Source organism: Bos javanicus, chromosome 16, assembly GCF_032452875.1.
Source record: "Bos javanicus breed banteng chromosome 16, ARS-OSU_banteng_1.0, whole genome shotgun sequence".
NCBI classification, from domain to species: domain Eukaryota; kingdom Metazoa; phylum Chordata; class Mammalia; order Artiodactyla; family Bovidae; genus Bos; species Bos javanicus.
Window position 1 is genome coordinate 21,834,836 of NC_083883.1, and position 21,829 is coordinate 21,856,664.

Consider the following 21,829-nt stretch of genomic DNA (forward strand, 5'->3'; position numbering starts at 1 on the left):
GGGTTTGTTATATGTAGGTCTCAAAGTGAAAATATACCTAGAACCCAGGTCAAGGGCTTCTAAAGTGAAAATTGCTTGTATTTTCTTTTCTGTAAATTGGCTGTCTTTTGCTGTTCTTCAATTGTGTTGATCTTTTTCAAAGTTTCTGCTTTTTTTTTTTTTCTTTCTTTCAGATGTAGTAACAATAGCACAAGGTCTTTAGTTTTCCTGTTATGGAATTCCCAGTGTATGAAGACACGACAGGTCTTAGAAATTGCTCCATGTCTGTCCTGAGATTTGTATTTTCATCATTCCATTATAATTTTACTACCATGTGTATATGTGTGCAGCTCTAACAAACATTTCTGAAGTTTTGTGACTTTGAACTTGTAGGTGAAAGTTTTCTGTATGTGTTCAAAGACCAAATTGTTTCTTTTTGGCCACGTACATGAGTGCCTTGTTGTTGTTCAGTTACTCAGTCATGTCCGACACCTTGGACTTGCACCCCATGGACTGCAGCATGCCAGGCTTCCCTGTCCTTCACTGTCTCTTGAAGTTTGCTCAAACTCATGCCCATTGAGTCAATAATGCCATTCAACCATCTTATCCTCTGTCATCCCCTTCTCTTGCCATCATTCTTTCCCAGCATCAGTCTTTTCCAATGAGTCAGCTCTTCTCATCAGGTGGCCAAAGTATTGGAGCTTTAGCATTAGTCCTTCCAATGAATATTCAGGGTTGATTTCCTTTAGGTTTGACTGGTTTGATCTCCTTGCAGTCCAAGGGACTCTCAAGAGTCTTCTCCAGCACCACGGTTTGAAAGCATCAGTTCTTTAGCGCCCAGTCTTCTTTATGGTCCAACCCTCACATCTGTACAGGACTACTGAAAAAACCATAGCTCTGACTATATGGACCTTTGTCAGCAAAGTAATGTCTCTGCTTTTTAGTATGCTGTCTAGATTTGTCATAACTTTTCTTCCAAGGAGCAAGCTATTGTACTGCATTCTCATGGTAGTTAGTATAGTGAGAAATGTTTGGGTTTTTTTGGTGTTTTTTCCACATCTTCATCTTTTAGTTTATTTTATAATTTTAAGGAGATTGGTGCTATTTTATGCCACAAAATTTCAATATTATATTTGGAAAAGGCTTACATGCATTTTTGCCTCTTGCCTTTTCTTTCTTGCTTTTTATTCCTTTTTACTTCCCTCCCTTCTCCTGTTCTTATCATTCCTCTTCCCCTTTAGGGACAGTGATGGTTAGGAATGCAGCCTCAAGAGCCAGATTACCTAGAATCAACACTTGACTCTGACACCAACCAATATGTGACCTTGGGCATATCACTACACTTACCTGTGCCTCAGTATCTTCCTCTATCAAATAGGCATGCTTATTTACTCCATTGAGGTGTTGAAAGGAATTATGTATGAGTTAACTCAGTGGTATGTAAAATCGTTGGAATAGTGCTGGCACATGAAGTATTAATTTATTTAAGACATTATTGGACTTCCCAGGTGGCACTAATGGTAAAGAACCCGCCTGCCATTGTAGGAGACACAAAAGATGCAGGTTCGATCCCTGGGTCTGGAAGATCCTTTGGAGGAGGACATGGCATCCTGTTCCAGTATTCTTGCCTGGAGAATCTCATGGACAGAGGAGCCTGGAGAGCTGTAGATCATAGGGTCGCAAAGAGTCGGACACGACTGAAGCAACTTAGCACACACAGGATATTATTATTCTCTTTATTTCTTTTAACAGAGTTGTTCAGACATCTGGCTGTCTTTTACCCATAATCACCCCAGGCTTCAAGTTTCTAAGAGCATGTAGGCTCCTGTTGAGTCCTCAGCAGCTCCGTCATCCTAAAATGGGGTGGATGTCCATACCCTGAAAAATATAGTCAGGGAGTTTGCAAGCGGCATTCTTCATAGAGATTCAATGTGGCAGGTGGCATGCAGTCCCCTAGAGGAAGCAGCTCTGGGAAGACAAAAGTTGAGTGTTAGGAATGACATTCTTTGGGACTTCCCTGTTGGTTCAGTGGTTAAGACTCCATGCTTCTAATGCAGAGGGCACAGGTTTGATTGCTGATTGGGGAACTAGGATCCCACTTACTGTGTGGCCAAAAAAAAAAGGGAATTATATCCATTATGTCTCTGGAGTCAAACTTTCTTTTCTTTTACTCCTAATTGTCTAGCGTGTCACCACACAATTATGTCCAGTAAATCTTATTGCAAGGAGATGGAGGTTCTAACCTTGGGTTGGGAAGATCCCCTGGAGAAGAAAATGTCAACCCACTCCAGTATTCTTGCCTGGGAAATCTCTTGGACCAAGGAGCCTGGAGGGTTACAGTCCATGAGGGTCACAAAGAGTTGGACACGACTTAGTGACTAAACAACAACAGCAGCAGCAACAACAACAGTAGTCTTATCTCGGTGCCTTTCTTGATCTGGTAGAGTGACTATTCTCTTGTGTAGGTTTTACAGTTTATGCTTTACTTCTAGTAACCCTTACACTGATGTGTATAATTTTTCACTACTGTTTTCAACATCTGGGTCACTGACTTGATGCATAATTTTTGTTCCTTTCTCTGCTTTTGTAAATTCTTTTCAATTAGGCTTTCTAGATAACTATTTCCTTGTTATCTAGTAGACAGATAATCCTTCTGCTTGTTTCTTTAACTCTTTGTCCCTGATGGTTTAATTGCCATTTTTTTTCTCAGTCAACTTCATAGTATTGTTTGAAGTATTCTTTTTTTCCATTCTGTTTTTGTTCTAATTGTCTGAATTTATTGGGCTTCTCTGGTGGCTCAGATGGTAAAGAATCTGACTGCAATGCAGAAGACCCAAGTTGGATCCCTGGGTTGGGAAGATCCCCTGGAGAAGGGAATGGCTACCCACTCCATTGTTCTTGCCTGTAGAATCCCATGGACAGAGGAGCCTTGTGAGCTACAGTCCATGGGGTCGCAAAGAGTCATACACGACTGAGCAATTAACGCTTTCATTTTCAGTGAAATCTATATATTTAATCTAGCAATGAAAATGAAAAAATAATCTTGAGAGAATTCTTGAGAGAATTTTTGAGAGAATTTTTTTAAAAGTGAAAAGTAAGTGACTAACAATTCTTTATTTATTCAGTAGACAGAGTGCTAATTTTTTGCCAGCCAATGTTATAGGAGAGAAATTACTCTGTTTCATAGTAATTTCCATAAGCAATAGGACCTTATCAAATGGGGATGGGGAGAGAATTGTAATGACTGAAAAAATTAAGATGGAGATCTGTCTTGAGTAAAACTTTTTCTTCCTTGTGTGGGGATGGGGAGAGAATTGTAATGACTGAAAAAATTAAGATGGAGATCTGTCTTGAGTAAAACTTTTTCTTCCTTGTAAGTCAGTAAAATCTAAAGACTGAATTTCTTGTCTCTTTATGAGGCCTATGACCCTGCCCCCTGGCTCCCTAATTGAAGTAGACCTTCTCAGAACTCTATCCAGAACAGGCAAAATGATGAATTCATTTTACTTAGAGGCAATTCATTTAACTGATGCAGTGAGTGAAATATGTGAGGATTTTAATCTTGTGTGATATGTGTAGTGGCATTTAAAAAAATAAATTCAAATAATTATGTTTAAAAATAATGACAAAATAGCACATTGCTTTCTAAATTTCCTTATAAACACCACTGGCAAATTAATTAGTTGCAAATAGATGATTATAAAAATAAAAAAAGTAAAGCTATTGAAAACACATGGTGTCTCAGAGAAAGACTAATTTTTTAAACATAGCTCATTGTTTCTGAAATATTTTCTTTATGTAGCATTTTGTACTAAGTAGCTTTAGTCGTGTCCGACTTTTTGCGACTCCATGGACTGTAGGCCGCTAAGCTTCACTGTCCATGGGATTCTCCAGGCAAGAATACTGGAGTGGGTTGCCATTTCCTTCTCCAATTTAGCATTTTAATTTCATTTAAAATAATATTTGAATTATAATTATCCTTTTTGAAGAAATTAAAAATTAAGTTTAACAGGTTGATTTGCTTTATAATTATATTAGTTACTAATGAAATGCTTTAAAAAAATTTGTTTTTAGTGTTGTGGATATATTTCGAAAAAAGGAGAATGATGCAGCAATTAAAATCCAGAGCTGGTTTCGAGGATGTCAAGTTCGAGCATATATCAGGTATATTGATTTTGCCATGGAAACCTCAGATATACCATAAAAATATACTCCTTAGAAAATGTAATTTATTCATGTAGTTCTCATTGCAAAAATTTTTTTTTTTGTAATGAAGTTAATAACTTATATGATGTCCTTTAAAGACATAGCTCTTTTTGCTCCTTGTTTCGTATGTATCAAAATACTAAATGATATTGACCATATCTCTGGAAAATTCTCAGTGTTATAAGTATACTTGATCAGATTATTTTCTGCAGCTTCCATAGGATGTGACAAATGGCTGAACCTATTTTTATAGCAATGAATTTATTGACTGGTAAGAAAGAAAAACAGAGCAAAACGAAGCAAAACAGAAACTATTCCAATCCTCTCCAACATGTTGGTAAATAAAGACAAATGGTACCAAAATGATACCATTCTGAGGCCAGAGACCAAAGCTGATCCCTATCTTAACTGTTTCCACTTTTTCTTCAGTGCTCAAATTTCCTTCAGTTTCTCATCAATTCTGAAAAATACTGCCCTCGATGAGGTGGAGAAAGAATATGACTAGCCCATTATAAGTCAGCTGGTGAGCTAGGGGTTATACCGTAGTCTTTCTTATATTAACTAGTAGGAGCCAGACATGGAAATAAAAGCAGGAAATGAGGTTTCTCTTTTGGCCACTCTGCCAAATAGGAACATGGCAGCAGAGTAGTTTTTAATTCAACAGACTAAAATGACATTACTGGGGATAGACTGAGTAACATGAGTATGAAAAAGAAAAGTGTTTCTTGACTTCAAGAATTATTTCAAAGTATTTGTAGTGATTCATATCAATATTGCCTGGCTTATTTGTCAACATGTCACTGTGACCTGTTCTATAGTCTTTCATTGTAGTATTATTCTTAATTTACTTTTGATTTATTTTTTTAAGTAATTTACTCAATTAGTTTCATAGTGATGCAAAATTTTTATAGATTATATTCCATCCTGCTGGCTCAGAAGGTAAAGAATCCACCTGTAATGCGGGAAAGTTGCATTCGATCCCTGGGTTGGGTAGATCCCCTGGAGGAGGGCACGGCATCCCATTCCAGTATTCTTGCTTGGAGAATCCCGGTGGACAAAGGAGCCTGGCGGGCTTCAGTCCATGGGTTCGCAAAGAGTCATACACAACTGAGCAACTAAGCATTGCACGTAGTCATAAAACATTGGGTATATTCCCTGAGCTGTAGTATATCTCTGTAGCTTATTTATTTTGTACATAGTATTACCTCTTAATTCCCTACCCCTGTCTATTTCCCCCTCTTCCCTCTCCCCACTGATTAGTTCATTCTCTATGTCTGAAATTCTTTTTTTGCTTTTATTTTTAATTTTCACTAGCTTGTTTTATTTTTTAGATTCTACGTATAAGTGATAATATATAGTATTTGGCTTTCTCTGTCTTACTAATTTCCCTAAGCATAATACTCTCCAGTTCCATCCATGTTCTTGAAAATGGCAAAATTTCATTCTTTTTTATAGCTGAGCAATATTCTAGTGTGTGCGTGTTTGTATGTAATAATATATAGTATCTTCGTTATCCATTCATCTTTTGATGAATACATAGGTTTCTTCCATATCTTGGTAATTGTAAATAATACTGCTATGAATATTAGGGTGCATGTATCTTTTTAAATTAGTGTTATTGTTTTCTTCAGATATATACCCGGGAATGGATTGCTGGATCATATGGTAGTTATATTTTTAGTTTTTTGGGGAACATCCATACTGTCTTTGCTGCTGCTGCTGCTAAGTCGCTCAGTCGTGTCTGACTCTGTGCGACCCCATAGACAGCAGCCCACCAGGCTCCCCTGACCCTGGGATTCTCCAGGCAAGAATACTGGAGTGGGTTGCCATTGCCTTCTCCGCCATACTGTCTTTAAAAGTATGCATAAACTTGGCTTTGAATTTGATTTCTTGAATATGTGGAAAGGAATGTTCTAGGCAGAAATTGAAAATATATCATTGTTTCAATGAAAGCATACTAATAAGCATATTTTCTACCTAGGTATTTACACAGAGTAGCAACAATTATTCAGAAACGATGGAGAGGTTACTTAGGCAGACAACAATATCAAGTAATTGTGAAGGTAAATATTATGAAATTTATATATGTTAGCATTTGGATTATATAATTTATTGAAACTTATTCACATCAGTCACATTTATAGTAGTTTTAGAGTTATTAATAATATGTATATGAGAACAAAATTCAGCTTAATTTTTAGAATGAGACTTCTGAGAAAACGTTCCTGATTTTTCCATGAAAAATTGATAGCTAACTTCTTTGTACCCAAACTATATCAGATATTTTATTTTTGTTAAAGTACTCTTTACAGCATATGTATTTGTATGTACTTATTTGTTGAAGATTCTTTCCATTTTCTAGATGGTGAGATTTTTCAGAGTAAGCATTGTAGCTTGTTCATTTTTAGTCCACCAACATTTAGACTAATCTCTGGCTCACCAAACAGTTAGTAAACATTGGTTAAAGTGCCCCAAATTAATTCTACAAAGGAAAAATGTAAGGCAGTTGCTCTCTGTGCTACTTATCATTCCCTTTGATTGACTCTTGGGAGATTTTGAAGATTTACCTTAATAAATGTAGCGTAACACAGTCATCTATATCCACCAATAGACTTGCAGAAGTATGAGATAACATGCCAACTTATACTTCAGTTAAGAGATTTTAGAAATTAGGAAAAATATTTTTTTTAATATAAAATGAGGAGGTTTCTAATCATTCTCCTACTTCACTAATTTTCTGATTTGTTATGCTTTCTACTATAATAGTTTAAATTTGTTCTTAATTTATTATTAGAGGCATTTAAATGAAGTTAAAAGATATAGAGGGAAAAAAGAAAAAATAAGTAGACAACTAAATAATAAGAGCAAGGGACTATATGTATTGTTATTGTTCAGTCACTGAGTCATGTCCATCTCTTTGTGACCCCATGAACTGCAGCACGCCAGGCATATGTATACCTATGGCTGATTCATGTTGATGTATGGCAGAAACTAACAAAATCTTGTAAAGCAATTATCCTCCAATTAAAAGTTAAAAAAATAATGTATTCACCTTTGGTGAGAAAATTGTAAAACATGGTAATAAAATAAAGGAACTGTTTAGAGAAGAGCCTAATACTTTAGATTTAATGAAATAAAGTATTTTTTTTAAGGTGCTGGCACAAATTTTTACAAGTATTGGATCTCTCTTACAACTAGGTTTAAAATCACTGTAATGTTTTTATAGAGTAGATCTGATGTCCCTACTGGGGAACCTATTTTAGTGATAGATTCTCTAAATATCATGATTCTGTTAAGTTCCTGTTTAATACTATATGTTCCCAGTTAATTAATATATGTCACTTCAGATTTTAAGAATCCACTAATACCAAGGGAAATTTTATTCTTTTAATTTACCTGGCTGAATAGCTCACTTACGTGTCTGCAACAAATAAAGGATATTCATTAATTTAATGAATTGTTAGCATGGGTTTTCTTGTCTAGAACACTAATCTCTTACATCATTTTAAGGCTACTAGGACAAGGAATTTTCCTCTATTCTTAATTTCTCCTATATCCTTAATTTCTCCTATTATCTCCTAAGAATTATTCTTAATTCTCCTGTATTCTTATATTCAAGTGAACAAATGCACTATATAATTTTCTTTTACCTCTCTATATGTATTTTTGGAGTTTTTTCCACTGCTATTTTGAATCATTTAGACAAAGTTATAGAAAGTGCCCCATACCTCTCAATTCGTCAGTGGATATTTTCTACATAACCATATTAAAATGATCAGAATCAGAAAACTGACGTCTATACAAGTCAATTGTCTGTTCTTTGGATTCTGTTCATATTTCACTGATTGTCCCAATGATTTAACTTATAGCAAACACATCTTTTCCAGGGTATAAACCAGCGTTTCCCATTGTATTTAGTTGTTGTTTCTCCATAGTTACCTTTGATGTGTTTGATCTATCTATGCTTTTCATGACCTTTATTCTTGAAGAGTATAAAATAATTATTTTTTATATTATTCCTCAGTTTTGGTTTATGTTTCTTCATTGTTATAGTGAGATTATACATTTTATATTACAATACATGTCAGTACATCACATTAGGAACCATATGATGTCAGTTTGCCTCATGGCAGTTGATGCTAAATGTGATAATTTAAGGTGGTATCTCACACTTTTAGACTTGCTATTTTTGTCTTATTAGGCAGTGTTTTAAGACTGGGTATATATCTTCTTCGTCACCAAAATTTTTTATTCTAGATTTACCATGTCATTATGATTCTTACTAGAGGAAGACTTATATTTGTCAAATAGTGATTTTCTTAACCTTGTCATTTCTTCTACATTTTCTTGTTAGCATTTTCGTACAAGAAAGAGCCTTTTTCCTCTTTATTCATTCATTCGTTTATAACAGTTTTAACCCATGAGTTCCTATTTTGTTTAATGGATTATAATAAATTATCACTAATTGGTTTTCTGCTCAAATTTTCCCAGATTTGGTGAGTCGGAGCTCCTGCAAAGTCAATTTTTAATAGAGTCAGATTACTTAAACAGAATGATCAAAAATTAAGTTGTTTTCTATGGAATAATGAGCATCTTTAACCTCATTATTTATTATTATTCATCATGAGATCTATGTCTTTGTGTAGACAAGACTGTAGAGTATACTTATGCATATGGCATTCAATGAACATTACCAACTTAACTTTCATGCTGCTATTTCTACTCACAAGTCACCATCCAGATGGTTATGAATGATTGACATCTCCTTTTAATCAAGCATATGAACATGTGTACATTTAAGTGACTGTTGTCAAAATATTCAACTTTGGAATCTATATTTGTTCTAATGATATTGGAGTTGCTAAAAAAAAATTTAAATCTTTAAAAGTTCAAGTAATGAGCCACCCCAAAAAATTTGTTTTGTTACTTTAGGGTCTTGACTGGATCACAGAGAATGTCACTCAGCATGATCACCAAGTTATTCTCCAGATTTGGATCTAATTATCTTTGGGTTCTTGAAAAGAAATGGAGATTTTCCTCAGTTAAATTGGTTCTTGATGGTTTTTAAATCTGTTAATCTGTACGGTGTTTTTGAACACATCTGTTTTACTTATTTACCTGTTTTTGCCATTGTGTGCATGGCATAAAGAACATAAAGATCTCAGTAAATAACATAATCCGATCTTGGCATATAATTACTAAATGAGATTAAAATAGCTGCCATTTACTGGCTGACTAATGAGAGTGAAATATTGTACTAAGCATTTTATATACTCAACGTGTATAGCAACTAAGAGCTCCTCAGGTGGCTCAGTGGTAAAGAATCTTCCTGCCAAGCAGGAGACATGGGTTCAATCCCTGGGTCAGAAAGATCCCCGGGGAAGGAAATGGCAAGCCACTCCAGTATTCTTGCCTAGAAAATCCCATAGAAGAGGCGCCTGGCATGCTGCAGTCCATGGGGTCCCAAGAGTTAGACATGACTTAGCAATTAAACAACAACAGTAATACCAACTAAAGTCTATGCCAGTCCTGTGAATATTATCACCATGTTATAGTTTTAGGCCCAGAGATGGCTACTTCCCCAAGGATACATTGTTAGAGATAAGTGGAGAAAAGTTCAAACCCAATTTGATTTGTTTCCCAAACCCTTACATGGAGAGGTAGGCAGTTCAGTCTCAATCATTATTGGCGATTTCCCTTCTCAGGTTTATACAGAGGTCCTGTGAGACTTAAGTAGTGCATCAGAGCAGAAATCCTCACCTTTATCCAATCTTCATTCATAAGATATCTATTGTCCAAGCTCGTGTGTTCAGTCCCAGGATTCATCCTTCAAGGACTCCATGACAGTTCTGCCACGTAAAGGGAAAGGGAATTTTTGCCAGAGCTGGTATCTTCCCTGGTGTTCAGAATCCCATTTTCTCCACAGATGCCACCAAGTTTATCCCTAGAGTTTTAGCCACATCCCAGACTTCCCTGGTGGCTCAGATGGTAAAGAATCTGCCTGCCGTGCTGAAGACCCAGGTTTGATCCCTGGATCAGGAAGATCTCCTGAAGAAGGGAATGGTAGGCACCCCACTCCAGGGTTCTTGCCAGGATAATCCCATGGACAGAGGAGCCTGGCTGGCTACAGTCCATGGGGTCGCAGAGTCAGACATGACCGAACGAGTAACAATTTCTTTCACTTTTTCAGGAGCAAAAGGAATGCCAAATGTTGTATTATTACAAAAAGTTAATGCCCCACTCTTTCCCAGGCATGTGGAATATTTTCTTCGTTATTTCTCTTTTTCTGCCCATGTTTCTCCCGTTAGTGTCCCCCATCCCCTCAGTATGATTTCTCAGAGCTCAGGTTTTAGGGGAGCAAAGCTGGGGATGGACATTCACATATAAACTGACTGAAGCAAAAATGCGTAAAAGTAACTGCTACTCTCGTGAGTGGGGAGTGGAGTGTGAATTAAGGATAGTGTTTGAATCTATGTTAATTATCCTGTCACGCACATTAGTATACATTGTCACACATATAGTCCTATAGCAGCTATCTTTAAACCATCATTTCCAAATTTATTCTGCATAATTTTTTTTGCCTGACAGCTGCATACAATAATAATAATAATGCCATATAGTATATATTAGGTTGTAAAATGAATGGTATAATTAGTGATTTTAAAACTTTTGTCATAGAACTCCCCCTTACCTAAAATTTAGCAAACTTTTTAATCCCCGTGTGCTAAAAACAGGTGCAAACAGTACAGCTGTTTTGGAAACTGGAAACAGAACCGGTTGGTCTCTTACCTGGTGGCCTCTGTTGTCATCTGAGCCAGCAGGGCATGATCTGAAAGCCACTGATTTTAATTTGCTTTTCTGAGGAAGGATCACAGGAAAATGATATTAATTGCCTGGAGGAGAAGAGAACCGAGTACTAGAGGACTAAGAATAAGAATAGACTTTTTACTGTAAACCCTTTGGTAGGTTTTGAATTTTAAACAATGTGAATATATTATCTATTAAATACAGAAAATTAATTAAAAAGGCAAGTCAATTTAAAAGGTACTCCCCCACCAAACACACACAGGCAGATAATAAGTACTCAGGTGGGAAGTTAATGTGATCTCTGAAGGTCAAAGTGGTGAGATTTATGCTGAACCTCTGGGGATCAGGAAACTATAGGTTGGGGCGAGGCAAGGATATTTCAATTAGGAACCACGTGAATGAAGGTTTGAAACTGGGAATGTGCGTGGTGTAACAGGATGTGGTGAGGATGTTGATACAGGTGGCTGGAGAGAGGTTGAGGACTAGCAGAACATTGGTAAGGAGCTAAATGTGACTTTTATCAAATAATTTCCTACACTTTTAAGGGCCTTTCTTGTTTAAAAACATGTTTTACACTCATTGCTTCATATTTTCAGTAATAGTCTGTCAAGTAGAAAATGCAGGTGTTCAGTCTTCTTATAGATGAAGACATGGAGACTCAAGGAGTTTAAAAGATGGGACTAAGGTCCCCAGTTTCTGATCCCTGTATATCCATATGCTACCTACCTTCTAAAAATCTTTTTCTAAAGGTCCCCGAGGCACTCCAAAACTGTTCCTCCTTCTGTAGACCTTTATTCAAGTAAATGGCACAACCATTCAGCCAGAAATCCAAACTCATTCTCGACTCCTCGTCACACTCTTTTCCCCATCTTCTATCTCCTTTCAGTCACCAACTACTTGGCATTGTCCCTCAGAAAAGTCTCTTGATTCTGACCTAAACTAGGAATCAAGTGTAATTTTACTCCCATGCCTACAATCCTCACCATAGCACACAGTGTAAAATTCACACTCTTTGACATGACATGGTGGATTTTCATTGTCTCATGATCCCTTCTTATCTACCCTTACTTCTTGCTACACCTGGATAAATATACTCTATTCGCTACTATATACAGAAGAGATAACTAATAAGAACCTACTGTATAGCACAGAGAACTCTACTCAATACTCTCTAATGACCTGTTTATGGGAAAAACAATCTAAACAAAGAGTGGATATATGGGTATGCATACCTGATGCACCCTGCTGCACACCGAAAACTAAGACAACATTGTAAATAAACCATTTGCCGTTGCTAAGATATGCTGTGTCCTACAGGCTTCTTGCAAATGCTATTTACTTTGCCTGGATGCCCTTCTTCACTGTGACCTGCTTCCCATTGGTCTGAATGCCTACTCATGCCTCAAGACTTTACTTAAAGATTGCCTTTCCCTGATCTCCTGAGGTTGAGCGTGGAATGGTAGGAGGTGTGCCTTCCTCATGCTTTGCTCCTGTAGGTATTTCTGTCACTGTGATCCGTTTGTTTACTGACATGTCTCATTTGACTAAGACCTCCTGAGAGGCAATGACTGTTCTAGTTATTATATCTCAAACGATCACAGTAAATGCTACATAGAAAGTCTGCAGAATCTTTTGCTAACTGGATGAATTAATTACTCATAGGGCCATAAGTTGGAGACCTCACTATGGCCAACACAGCAGGTGGATAGTATTCATATGTGCCAAAAATTCTCCCCTACCCCCTTCCTTGTAAAGGAATGATTCCTCCCCATCGCGTTGGTTTTGGGCTAAGCCATATGTTGTGGACCATAGCCACAGGGAAGCTTAGCCCACAGGTAATGGGAGTGAGAAATAAGCATTTTGTTTTATAAGCTACTGAGATAGCTGCATTCTTTTTTTTTTTTTTCTCAGCAAAGCTGATTAATGGTTGTAATGACAACAAAAGCATGGATGTTGATAAGAAAACATTCTGAGTTGGACATTCAGTGAAGCTTTTACAAAATGAAATTCTGAGATTTTGAGTCTGTGATGATGTTAGGACACCTCCATGTGGTGGTATCTTGTAAGGCGACTTTGCTATCTCTCAGCAGAGTCGCTGGCACATTATAATTAGCACTGAACAAATGCTTATTAAAGAGAACTTTTAGCTGAAGAAGCAGAACTAGAGATAAAGGTTTTAGAGCCATCAGCATAAGATGGCAGGATTTTCTACCTGATGGAAAAGTATCTGAACAGTAGAGCAGAAGGCCAAGAATTGAGGCTTATGGAATGCATTAGTAGGATTTAGGTAGAGGAAGGGAATTATAGGTAGATAATAAACAGAAAAGCAGAGACACAATATCACAGGAACCAAAGGAGAAAACTGTTAGAAATCTTGGAGTTATCAACAGTCTCACATGTGGCAAAGGTCAAATGGAAAGTAAATTGTGGAAAGTCAGAAATCCTAGGATCTCTATTTTAGATGGGTTCTGTATTTTTAGACAGAACCTTAAAATTCTCCCTTAAAATTCTACTATACCAAAATATTTTCATCCAGCTTTTAAATAATTTTCAAAGCAACACCAGCTGACTTATCCAGTCCTGAAGTGTTATGCATTCTCCACTATCATTCCCTCACTGACCAGAGATAACAGAACCATTCCAATTTTTCTTTGTGATTTGATTCCTTTTTCCTTCCTGGATGACAGCTATTTTTGTTTATTTTAATTTTCAACCTCCATTTCATGTCTTCCTGCTGACTGTTATAATGCTGTATCTGGCAACATAACCCAAATTTGTCCATCTGAAGAACTGAGGACTATTGATTCATAACCTTGAAAATCTTCCCTGTTAATAAGGATGTGCTCTGACTCTTCTTTTCCATTAACAGTGGATTTCGGTCACCCGGTGTGTGTGCTCAGGCCTGCTGGATTCCTGCTGCGGTTTCACTGCAGCCTGCTCTTCCCATTGGGTACTCGACTGGTCCTACTGTTTCGGTCCCCTTCTTGTTTTCAACTGTATAATGTTCTAAGTAGCCTGTCCTTAGCACTCCTTGTTTTGTTTCATAAATGGTGAGATGAATACAGTCATTTCTGTAGATGATATACCAGAATAATGTTGAAATATATCACTGTCTCCTTTGGAAAACTAGCACTTTGAGTGTTATCGGAGTGAATTCGCCAATATAACCTATACAGGACAACTGTATACATCTTGTTATCCTTTTCAATTTCCTTTTACCATTCATGCTAAGTTGCTTCGGTTGTGTCCAACTGTTTGCGCCTCCGTAGACCGTAGCCCTCCAGGCTCCTCTGTCCATGGGATTCTTGGGCAAGAATAATGGAGTAGGTTGCCGTGTCCTCCTCCAGGGGATCTTCCTGACCCAGGGATCAAACCCGCATCTCTTATGTCTCCTGCATTGGCAGGCGGCTTCTTTACCACTAGTGCCACCTGGGAAGCCCATGTTTTACCACGACATAGTTTATATTGTGTTTAATATCAAGTATACACTCTGAAAGCAGCTACCCTAATATAGATGATTAATTCTATATACATTATCATGAGATAAATATATGTGTATATATATATAATACTATAGATGTAAACAGCTCAATGTTATGTTTTTAAATTGAGCTCATTCAGTAAATAACATATGTGGCCACCATATTAACAGAACTTGATTAAAACTTTTTGTTAAAGTAATATTACCAGCCTATGATAGAACCATTTAATTTATAAAAATAACTCTCATTAAAAAATAGATTATCCTTCAAATAATGTTATTGCCAAAAAGGCTCACAATACGTATATACTTATCATTTTACTGTTCTTCTTACAAAGTTTTTGTATTTGATTAATATTTAGAAAAGTAAAAATAGAAAAATTCTGTTAGCTTTAAATGGAACAAAGGATATCATCTACTATCAACTCTCATTATGTGATGTCATGATAAATACCAGCAGGTTTGTTTTTTAATAGTAAAAATGCATAAAATTTTGGTCATTATTTTTAAAACTGGTGAGATTGACATGGTTGCTTGTACAGATATTTTTATTTCTTTTCATTAGATGAATGAATGTACCATATATAGCCTAACTCATTTTACAAATCTGTTTGTAGGGCTTTCCAGTCAGTTATACATTAAGGCAACATTTATCTCTCTTAATGTTAGAGCAGAAAACTGAAACATAATCTATTTTTCCCCCTCAGGATCTGGCATTTTAAATATCAAAGACCGGATAACTTAAGACTCTGACTTCCTAATATTAATTTAAAACTTTACTAACATTTTCATTATAATTATATGAATATAAGTTTAGTTTACTTGCTTTTAAAGATATATTAACTTTGAGAAGCAATATAATTGGCTTTTAATTTTGTGTGTGTGGTGGAAGAAGAAAGGTTATTTTAACAATCAGCTGTTGATAATGACCATATTGCTATCAGTGGTCAGTGAACAAGGAAAAGCATATGCACAAAATACTCATGATTATTTGATAATAAATCATTTTAATGATCATACTCAAAATTATAAAATGAGGATGGCGCTGATGTGGAAAATAACAAAGGCACAGGCTCCCCAGATCTGTTATCCATATGTGCATGGCTTCTAAAATTTCCAGTGTCATCACTTTACTGCAAATAGTTCCTCTGTATTGCCTGGCCTAGCAAATAAAGCCAGTTGATCTGTTCAGGTTTATGTAGATGCATCATTCAAATTTAGGCTTCTCGGATAATCAGTGGTAAAGAACCAGCCTGCCAGTGCTGGAGACGCAGAAGATGTGGGTTTGATCCCTGAGTCGGGAAGATTGCCTGGAGGAGGAAATGGCAACCCACTCCAGTATTCTTGGCTGGGAAATCCCATAGACAGAGGAGCCTTGTGGGCTACAGCCCATGGGGTCACAAAAGAGTTGGACACAGCAGAGCATACACCCACACACACACACACACACACACATCACTTAAATTTATTATAAATATGTATTACTTTCTGTTCTTGAAAATGATCGAGCATTTGAAACTCAGATTTGCTTGGCCTCCAACCTAAAGCCTTAACAGTAACAGAAAAGATTGGTTAATTTATGGTATGTTCATGTAGCAAAATATCAATACAGCCATTGTATATAAAAATATGTGAAAAAGAAACTTGAAACTAAGGAAGAGGAAATACCTGTCCTAGGTCTATCTAAACTAGGTGGAAAAACCTTTATTAGAAATTAAGGCATCAGGGATTTGAGGAGAATTTGCTGAGTTTAAGACTTACGAGGCAGAACATGTCTAGTTTCCAGGGTCTGGAACATGGCTGTGAAAGTAAGTGGACAGCATTGGGACTGAGAAAGACGGGGCAGTTGTGAGAACAAGTATTTGAGTGTGTTGTGGATACATGGATTTGAAAAGTCTCAAGATAACAGCTGGAGTTGTAAAGAGTAAGATCTTTTGCTTGGTTTATTGGAGCAGGGCAGGGAGGCGACAAGGAGGAAAGGAAGCGTGTACCTGAGGAGGATTGACAACTCCAAGAACGGAGGGAGAGCGACAAATGTAATAAGTTTAAGAGTTAACAGTGAGTTTTTGTTTGTTTATTTGTTCTTTGGGTTTTTGTTGTGGTTGTGGTTTTTTCAGGAGTTCTTCCTCCTTGTCTGAACTGTTTTGCAGGTAGGTATCCACTGGAGCTGAGAGAATGCCAGCTGCTTCTTGGAGTGGGGGAAAAAAGGTAGTTTCTCCTGTAAATGCGTGCAAGAAAAACAGAGAGAATTTGTCAGTTAGAAAAGAATGATAAGACGTTTCAGGCAAAGGGAGTAGTGTGAGTGTGGAAATGAAGAAAATATAATAATTTGATCAGATTGAGGTTTAAAGGAGTGGCCTGGTAAGAGATAGGCTTCCCTGTGGCTCAGTGGTAAAGAATCTGCCCGCGAGTGCAGGAGACCTGGGTACCATCCCTGAGTCAGGAAGATCCCCTGGAGGAGGGCATGGCAACCCACTCCAGTATTCTTGCCTGGAGAATCCCAAGGACAGAGGAGCCTGGAGGGCTACGGTCCATAGGGTTGCAAAGAGTCAGATACGACTTAGCGACTACAAAATGACAATGGTGAGAGAGAATTGGAGAACAAAATTGGGACCTGATATGGTGAGTTTTGAATATCACTTGACCTGTAAGAGAGTGTTTCTCATTTATCCTCGCCCTCGCTCCGCTCTGTAATTCACCTGATAGAAAAAGAAACTCAAATATGAAATATGCTCCCATCAATATCGCAGATCCATTCCCATCAAATAGCAGCCCCATCTGAAAGGTCCACATGGATATTAAGCACTCAGAAAATTGCTTTTAAAGAAAAACAACTTCCAGAAAAAATTTTAGAAGCCTTGTAAAAATTGAGCTAGGTGACATAACAAAGCCTGTATAGTGAACAAGTGGTTAATTCAGTGTTCAAATTTTGTGTTTCATCCCAGGAATTCTTTCTACTCTATCTGTTGTAAATGCAACATATTAATTCTGTTTGTCTTTCTCTCCTTTTTCTCCCTCTCCCTCTCTCATTCCCTTTCTTCATTTATTCAACAAATATTTTGGGAATGTCTAAAATGTTTTCATGACATTGAAATTACCATATTTTATGCTTGAGCTTCACCCCAGATCTTTAGTTTTCCTCTTTAAAATAGACTTGGTACCTTAACAATAAGATATAAAATTAATTTATAGTAAGGAAACTTTTGAGAATATCTGCTAATGAATTACTATAGTCTGTGGTTCCTAGATATATTATTAATATTTAGCAGTTAGGTATGCTTTGCTTATCCAAGTTCATGGAATGAATGGAAAAAACTTTTAGGACAGACAAAAACCTGAGAAATAATATTAAGAACATAGGCTTTGGTATGACATATCATTTAACTACTCATGTAACCAAAAGGGCAAATATTAGCATAACAAACTTCATGGCTCGGAATAGAAATATAGAGACTAAGATGAAATTTTTAAAACTTTGGAAGTGTCCAGTGCGTCTCATAGATAGCTTATGAAAATGTACAAGTCATAATCAAAATTATTTTTTAGTGTTTTTTTCTTAAACTGTGACAAAATATATGTAGCATAAAATTGATCATTTTGACTATTTTTAACCGTATCATTCAGTGACATTAAGTCCAGTCGCATTGTTATGCAACTGCCACCCCTGCCCAGCTCAAAACTCTTCCATCATCTCAAGGGGAAACTCTGTACCCAGTAAACAGTATCTGCTCTTCCTCCAGTGCCTGGTAACCACTATTGTGTTGTCTGTCTCTGTGAATTTGACTATTCCAGGTACCTCATATAAATGAATCATGCAATGTTTTCTGCCAAGTTTTGCTGGTATTTTCAGAAGCACCTGGGCTAAAGATTGAGAATAAATGTAACATCAATCTGGGCTTCATATAAGAATGATAATTTAGAATCAAAGTACTTTTCTACCTTTTAAATATAAAATTAGTTAAAGTTTAGGTTCAAACGTATTTCTCTCTTCTTCCTTCAGAATAAAATTTAACTTCTTATACCTTTTTGAATTTTAAGTAAGTACGTGTTAGTCACTCAGTCGTGCCCAACTCTTTGCGACCCCATGGACTACAGCCCACCAGGCTCCTCTGTCCATGAGATTTTTCCAGGCAAGGATACTGAAATGGGTTGCCATTTCTTTCTCCAGGGGATATTCCCAACCCAGGGATTGAACCAGGGTCTCCTGCACTGCAGGCAGATTCTTTACCGACTGAGCTACAAGGGAAGCCTCTTTGGAATTTTACTTATAGTTAAATTGTATACTTTGAGCCACAAAATGTATAAGAGTGACAATCCCTTTCCTAATGACCATCAGCTTTGCACCTTAAATTCTTTATCTCATTTTATTCTTCACAACTCCATGAAGTATGTGATGTATCATTTTATGAGGATAGAAGTCAAGACTGGGAGACTTCAAGTACCATGTTCAAGCTACCCAGCTGGTAAGAGCAAGGTTAGGAATTGAACTCAGGGCTGTGGCTTGAAAGCTCCCTGCTGCTAACTGAAGAGGAACATGAGAAAAGATAAATAATATCATTTTTCAAACATAAAGCTTTCACTGTGTTTCTTCTGTATAAAAATATTTAATGGTTATGTTTGCCCCGTGGAAATGCTATATTTAAGTAAATATTTTAAATTCACCTCAAACATCAGGAATTATGCCATGCTTGCTATAAGGAAGAAAGAGAATTTAAAATGAAGGAACATCATTGTGTTCATTTGTAAATAACATATTGCAGCCAACTGTTTCCTAATTGCTCAGACTGTTGATAAATAATCCAGCCCTGCTGCTCTCCACAGACAGTTTGCTTTGGATCAGATCAGGCAATTCAAACAATACTAATTACAGTGAAACCCTTTTATATGAATTCCTGTTTGTTGCAGGGGAGAAAACCCCTATATGAAAGGTTAAGACACTTACCTCTGATTTTTGCTGAAACCTCACAATTATTATCCAGGCTCAAGTTCTATTAGTCTGATCAGTTTTCATTAAATAAAAATGGATAAAGTTGTATTTTGTGTGGAAAAAAAAATGTATTTCAATGTTTATTGTACTGTCATGAATTATGTTAATTATATCTTTTTAATTGAAAGAACAGATGTGAAAGTTTTACTTAAAGTAATATTTTCATTGAAATAAGCTCTGTTGCTAAATATTTACTGTCACAGAGATTTGTATATGAATAGATAAATGTGTCTGTACCAGAAAGAAACCAAGACTTTAGGAAGTCTTCATTATATCAGGGGATTTGCTATAACATGATATCATTGTATTTATGATTTTATGGTGTTAAAATGAATATTAAATGAAAGAAAATTCCCAAGGATTACTCAGGAGGCAGCTAAGTACATAACATTTTGTACAGATGGTTGGAAGGCACAATTTTGCTCCATCACTGCATCCATATCCTTGAACGATTTCGACTGAAGACAGCATTTCTTTGAATTTTTCATTAAACCAGACGTCTTGAAATATGAATTCCTTTTATGTTTCTGTGAGTTTTGGCTAAAAGAACCCCAGTGAATAAATCATACAATACTACGTGTCACCAGCACTTGTGAATATTTCTGCTTTGTTATTCTATTCTCAGTAGAGCACCATTGATTATCAAACTCAGCGGAGAGCATTTTATGATCATATATCTCCATTAGCTCCTAGTTTGACTACCATAGATTTTTCTGGTTAAGCCTGCATTATGTATTAGGAAGCCTATCTCTTCAATACAAAGTTTGATTTCATTTTTCTAAGCCTAGGACTCTTATTATGTATTATGTATAAAGATTCTTATGTTTTATATGTAAAAATAGGCTGCACTGTCTTTGTGTAAAACTAAAATGTATGCCATCTTTTTTTTTCTTGATTCACAGTTAGCGTATTACACTATGAAGATGAATCTCTACAATGCAATGGCTGTCAGGGTAAATATTTCTTCACTTGTTAAACAAATGAAAAGTCAATTGTGCCCTGAATTCGCTTTTAATAAAATGAGCAAACCAGAATAATGCAAATTTGATTGATATGCTAATGGTAAAGAGAGAAAAGAGTACATAGTTAAAAAGTTAGTTATACTAAATAGTCTTGGCAGTATTAAAAATTAGAGTAAAATGTAAAACACATAATTATCAATGCTTATGTTTTAGAATGTTAAATATCTCTGAGCCATGACTAGAGAAAGACTGTAAATATTAATGAAGCAATGTATTAGTTTCCATATGTCATATAGAATATTGTGATAAATAGACGAGCATGCTTCTGGAATATAAGGTTCCTGCCCAATACAAATCAATTAGAAATTATTCATATGATTTCACAGTAATAAAGTCAGTTTCCAGCTTAGACGTTTTATTTCTGTCATTTCTGTGTTAATTTTTATGTGTTATTTGCCTAATAGGAAGCTGAATTTTGTGATTATGAAGCTTCCTTGGTTTCTGCACAGATTTGGGGAAGAGCCACAGCAAAAGTATTATTTCTTTTGTATTAGTCTGATAATAGTTTAATTGTGAAGCTGTTATAAATGGGGAAATTACTTAGGTGAATTTCATTAATGTCCTTAAAACCCATGTTTTAATTTTAATTTTACCTTCTCATATTCTCTTTCATTGATCTATTAATTCTTGTTTCTACTGATAATGGATTTTATTTTGGGTGAAGCAAGATAGGCAAATACTCTCTGAAAGTCCTGTGTTGAACTAAGGCGGTTAAATTTGCATTATTTTGATGACATATCCTGCTTTGGGAAAGGGCTTTCTAATGCAGGTGTGACTGTATGGGAGCCCAGCCCAGGGGCGATCTCCAGTATCTGTCTACCTCTCTGTGTTTCCCTAGGTTAAGGGGGAAAAAAAGGAAGAGGAAAAAGTAGATTTTGTTGTTGTTGTTGCTTCTCCTGAGCCAGAAGAGAAACTCCAGGTGCACTGGGCTATATTTACCTCTCTTAGAAATACAGTAATATAAGAAAATAATTTTTCCTCTTTTAACAAGAATGCTTGAGTCTGGGAATTTAGGAGAGTCTAATTCTCTGTACAGTTCTGCTAAAGGCTTAACTTCTGAGCTTAAAATAATGTTAGTTTTTTTTTTTTTTCTTTTTTGTGCACCTTTGTTAGGTATGTCTGAAAAGTAAAAAGCAATAGGTAACAGAGAATCTAAAGCAAATGATGATGGAAGGCTCAAAGGTTCCCAGAGGTCATCAGGGGAGACAGAGGCACAGGAGTCAGGGCTAGAAAAACACATTCTCATGTTTCTTATTTAGCCCCAAATTTTGTATTGAATTCAGATCTGGCTGGAATTGTTAAGATTCCTTTTACCTTGACTAGGCATGTCTAGGGCCTCCCAGATGG

The 21,829-nt window shown here is 36.3% G+C and overlaps 1 protein-coding gene across 5 annotated transcripts in view; it reads left to right on the forward strand.

Annotated features, from left to right (window-relative positions):
• Positions 1-21,829, forward strand: part of SPATA17 (spermatogenesis associated 17) — a 243,061-nt gene that overhangs the window by 27,996 nt on the left and 193,236 nt on the right. For 4 of the 5 annotated variants that reach the window (XR_009729880.1, XM_061382208.1, XM_061382209.1 and 1 more), the window contains exons 2-4: positions 4,054-4,143; positions 6,167-6,248; positions 20,363-20,413. Coding sequence is in view for 4 of the 5 variants with exons in the window: in XM_061382208.1 (XP_061238192.1) it covers positions 4,054-4,143; positions 6,167-6,248; positions 20,363-20,413 (223 nt within the window). In the remaining variant the exon portion in view is untranslated. The remainder of the gene's footprint in view (positions 1-4,053; positions 4,144-6,166; positions 6,249-20,362; positions 20,414-21,829) is intronic. The other variant, XM_061382211.1, reaches the window with a different exon arrangement.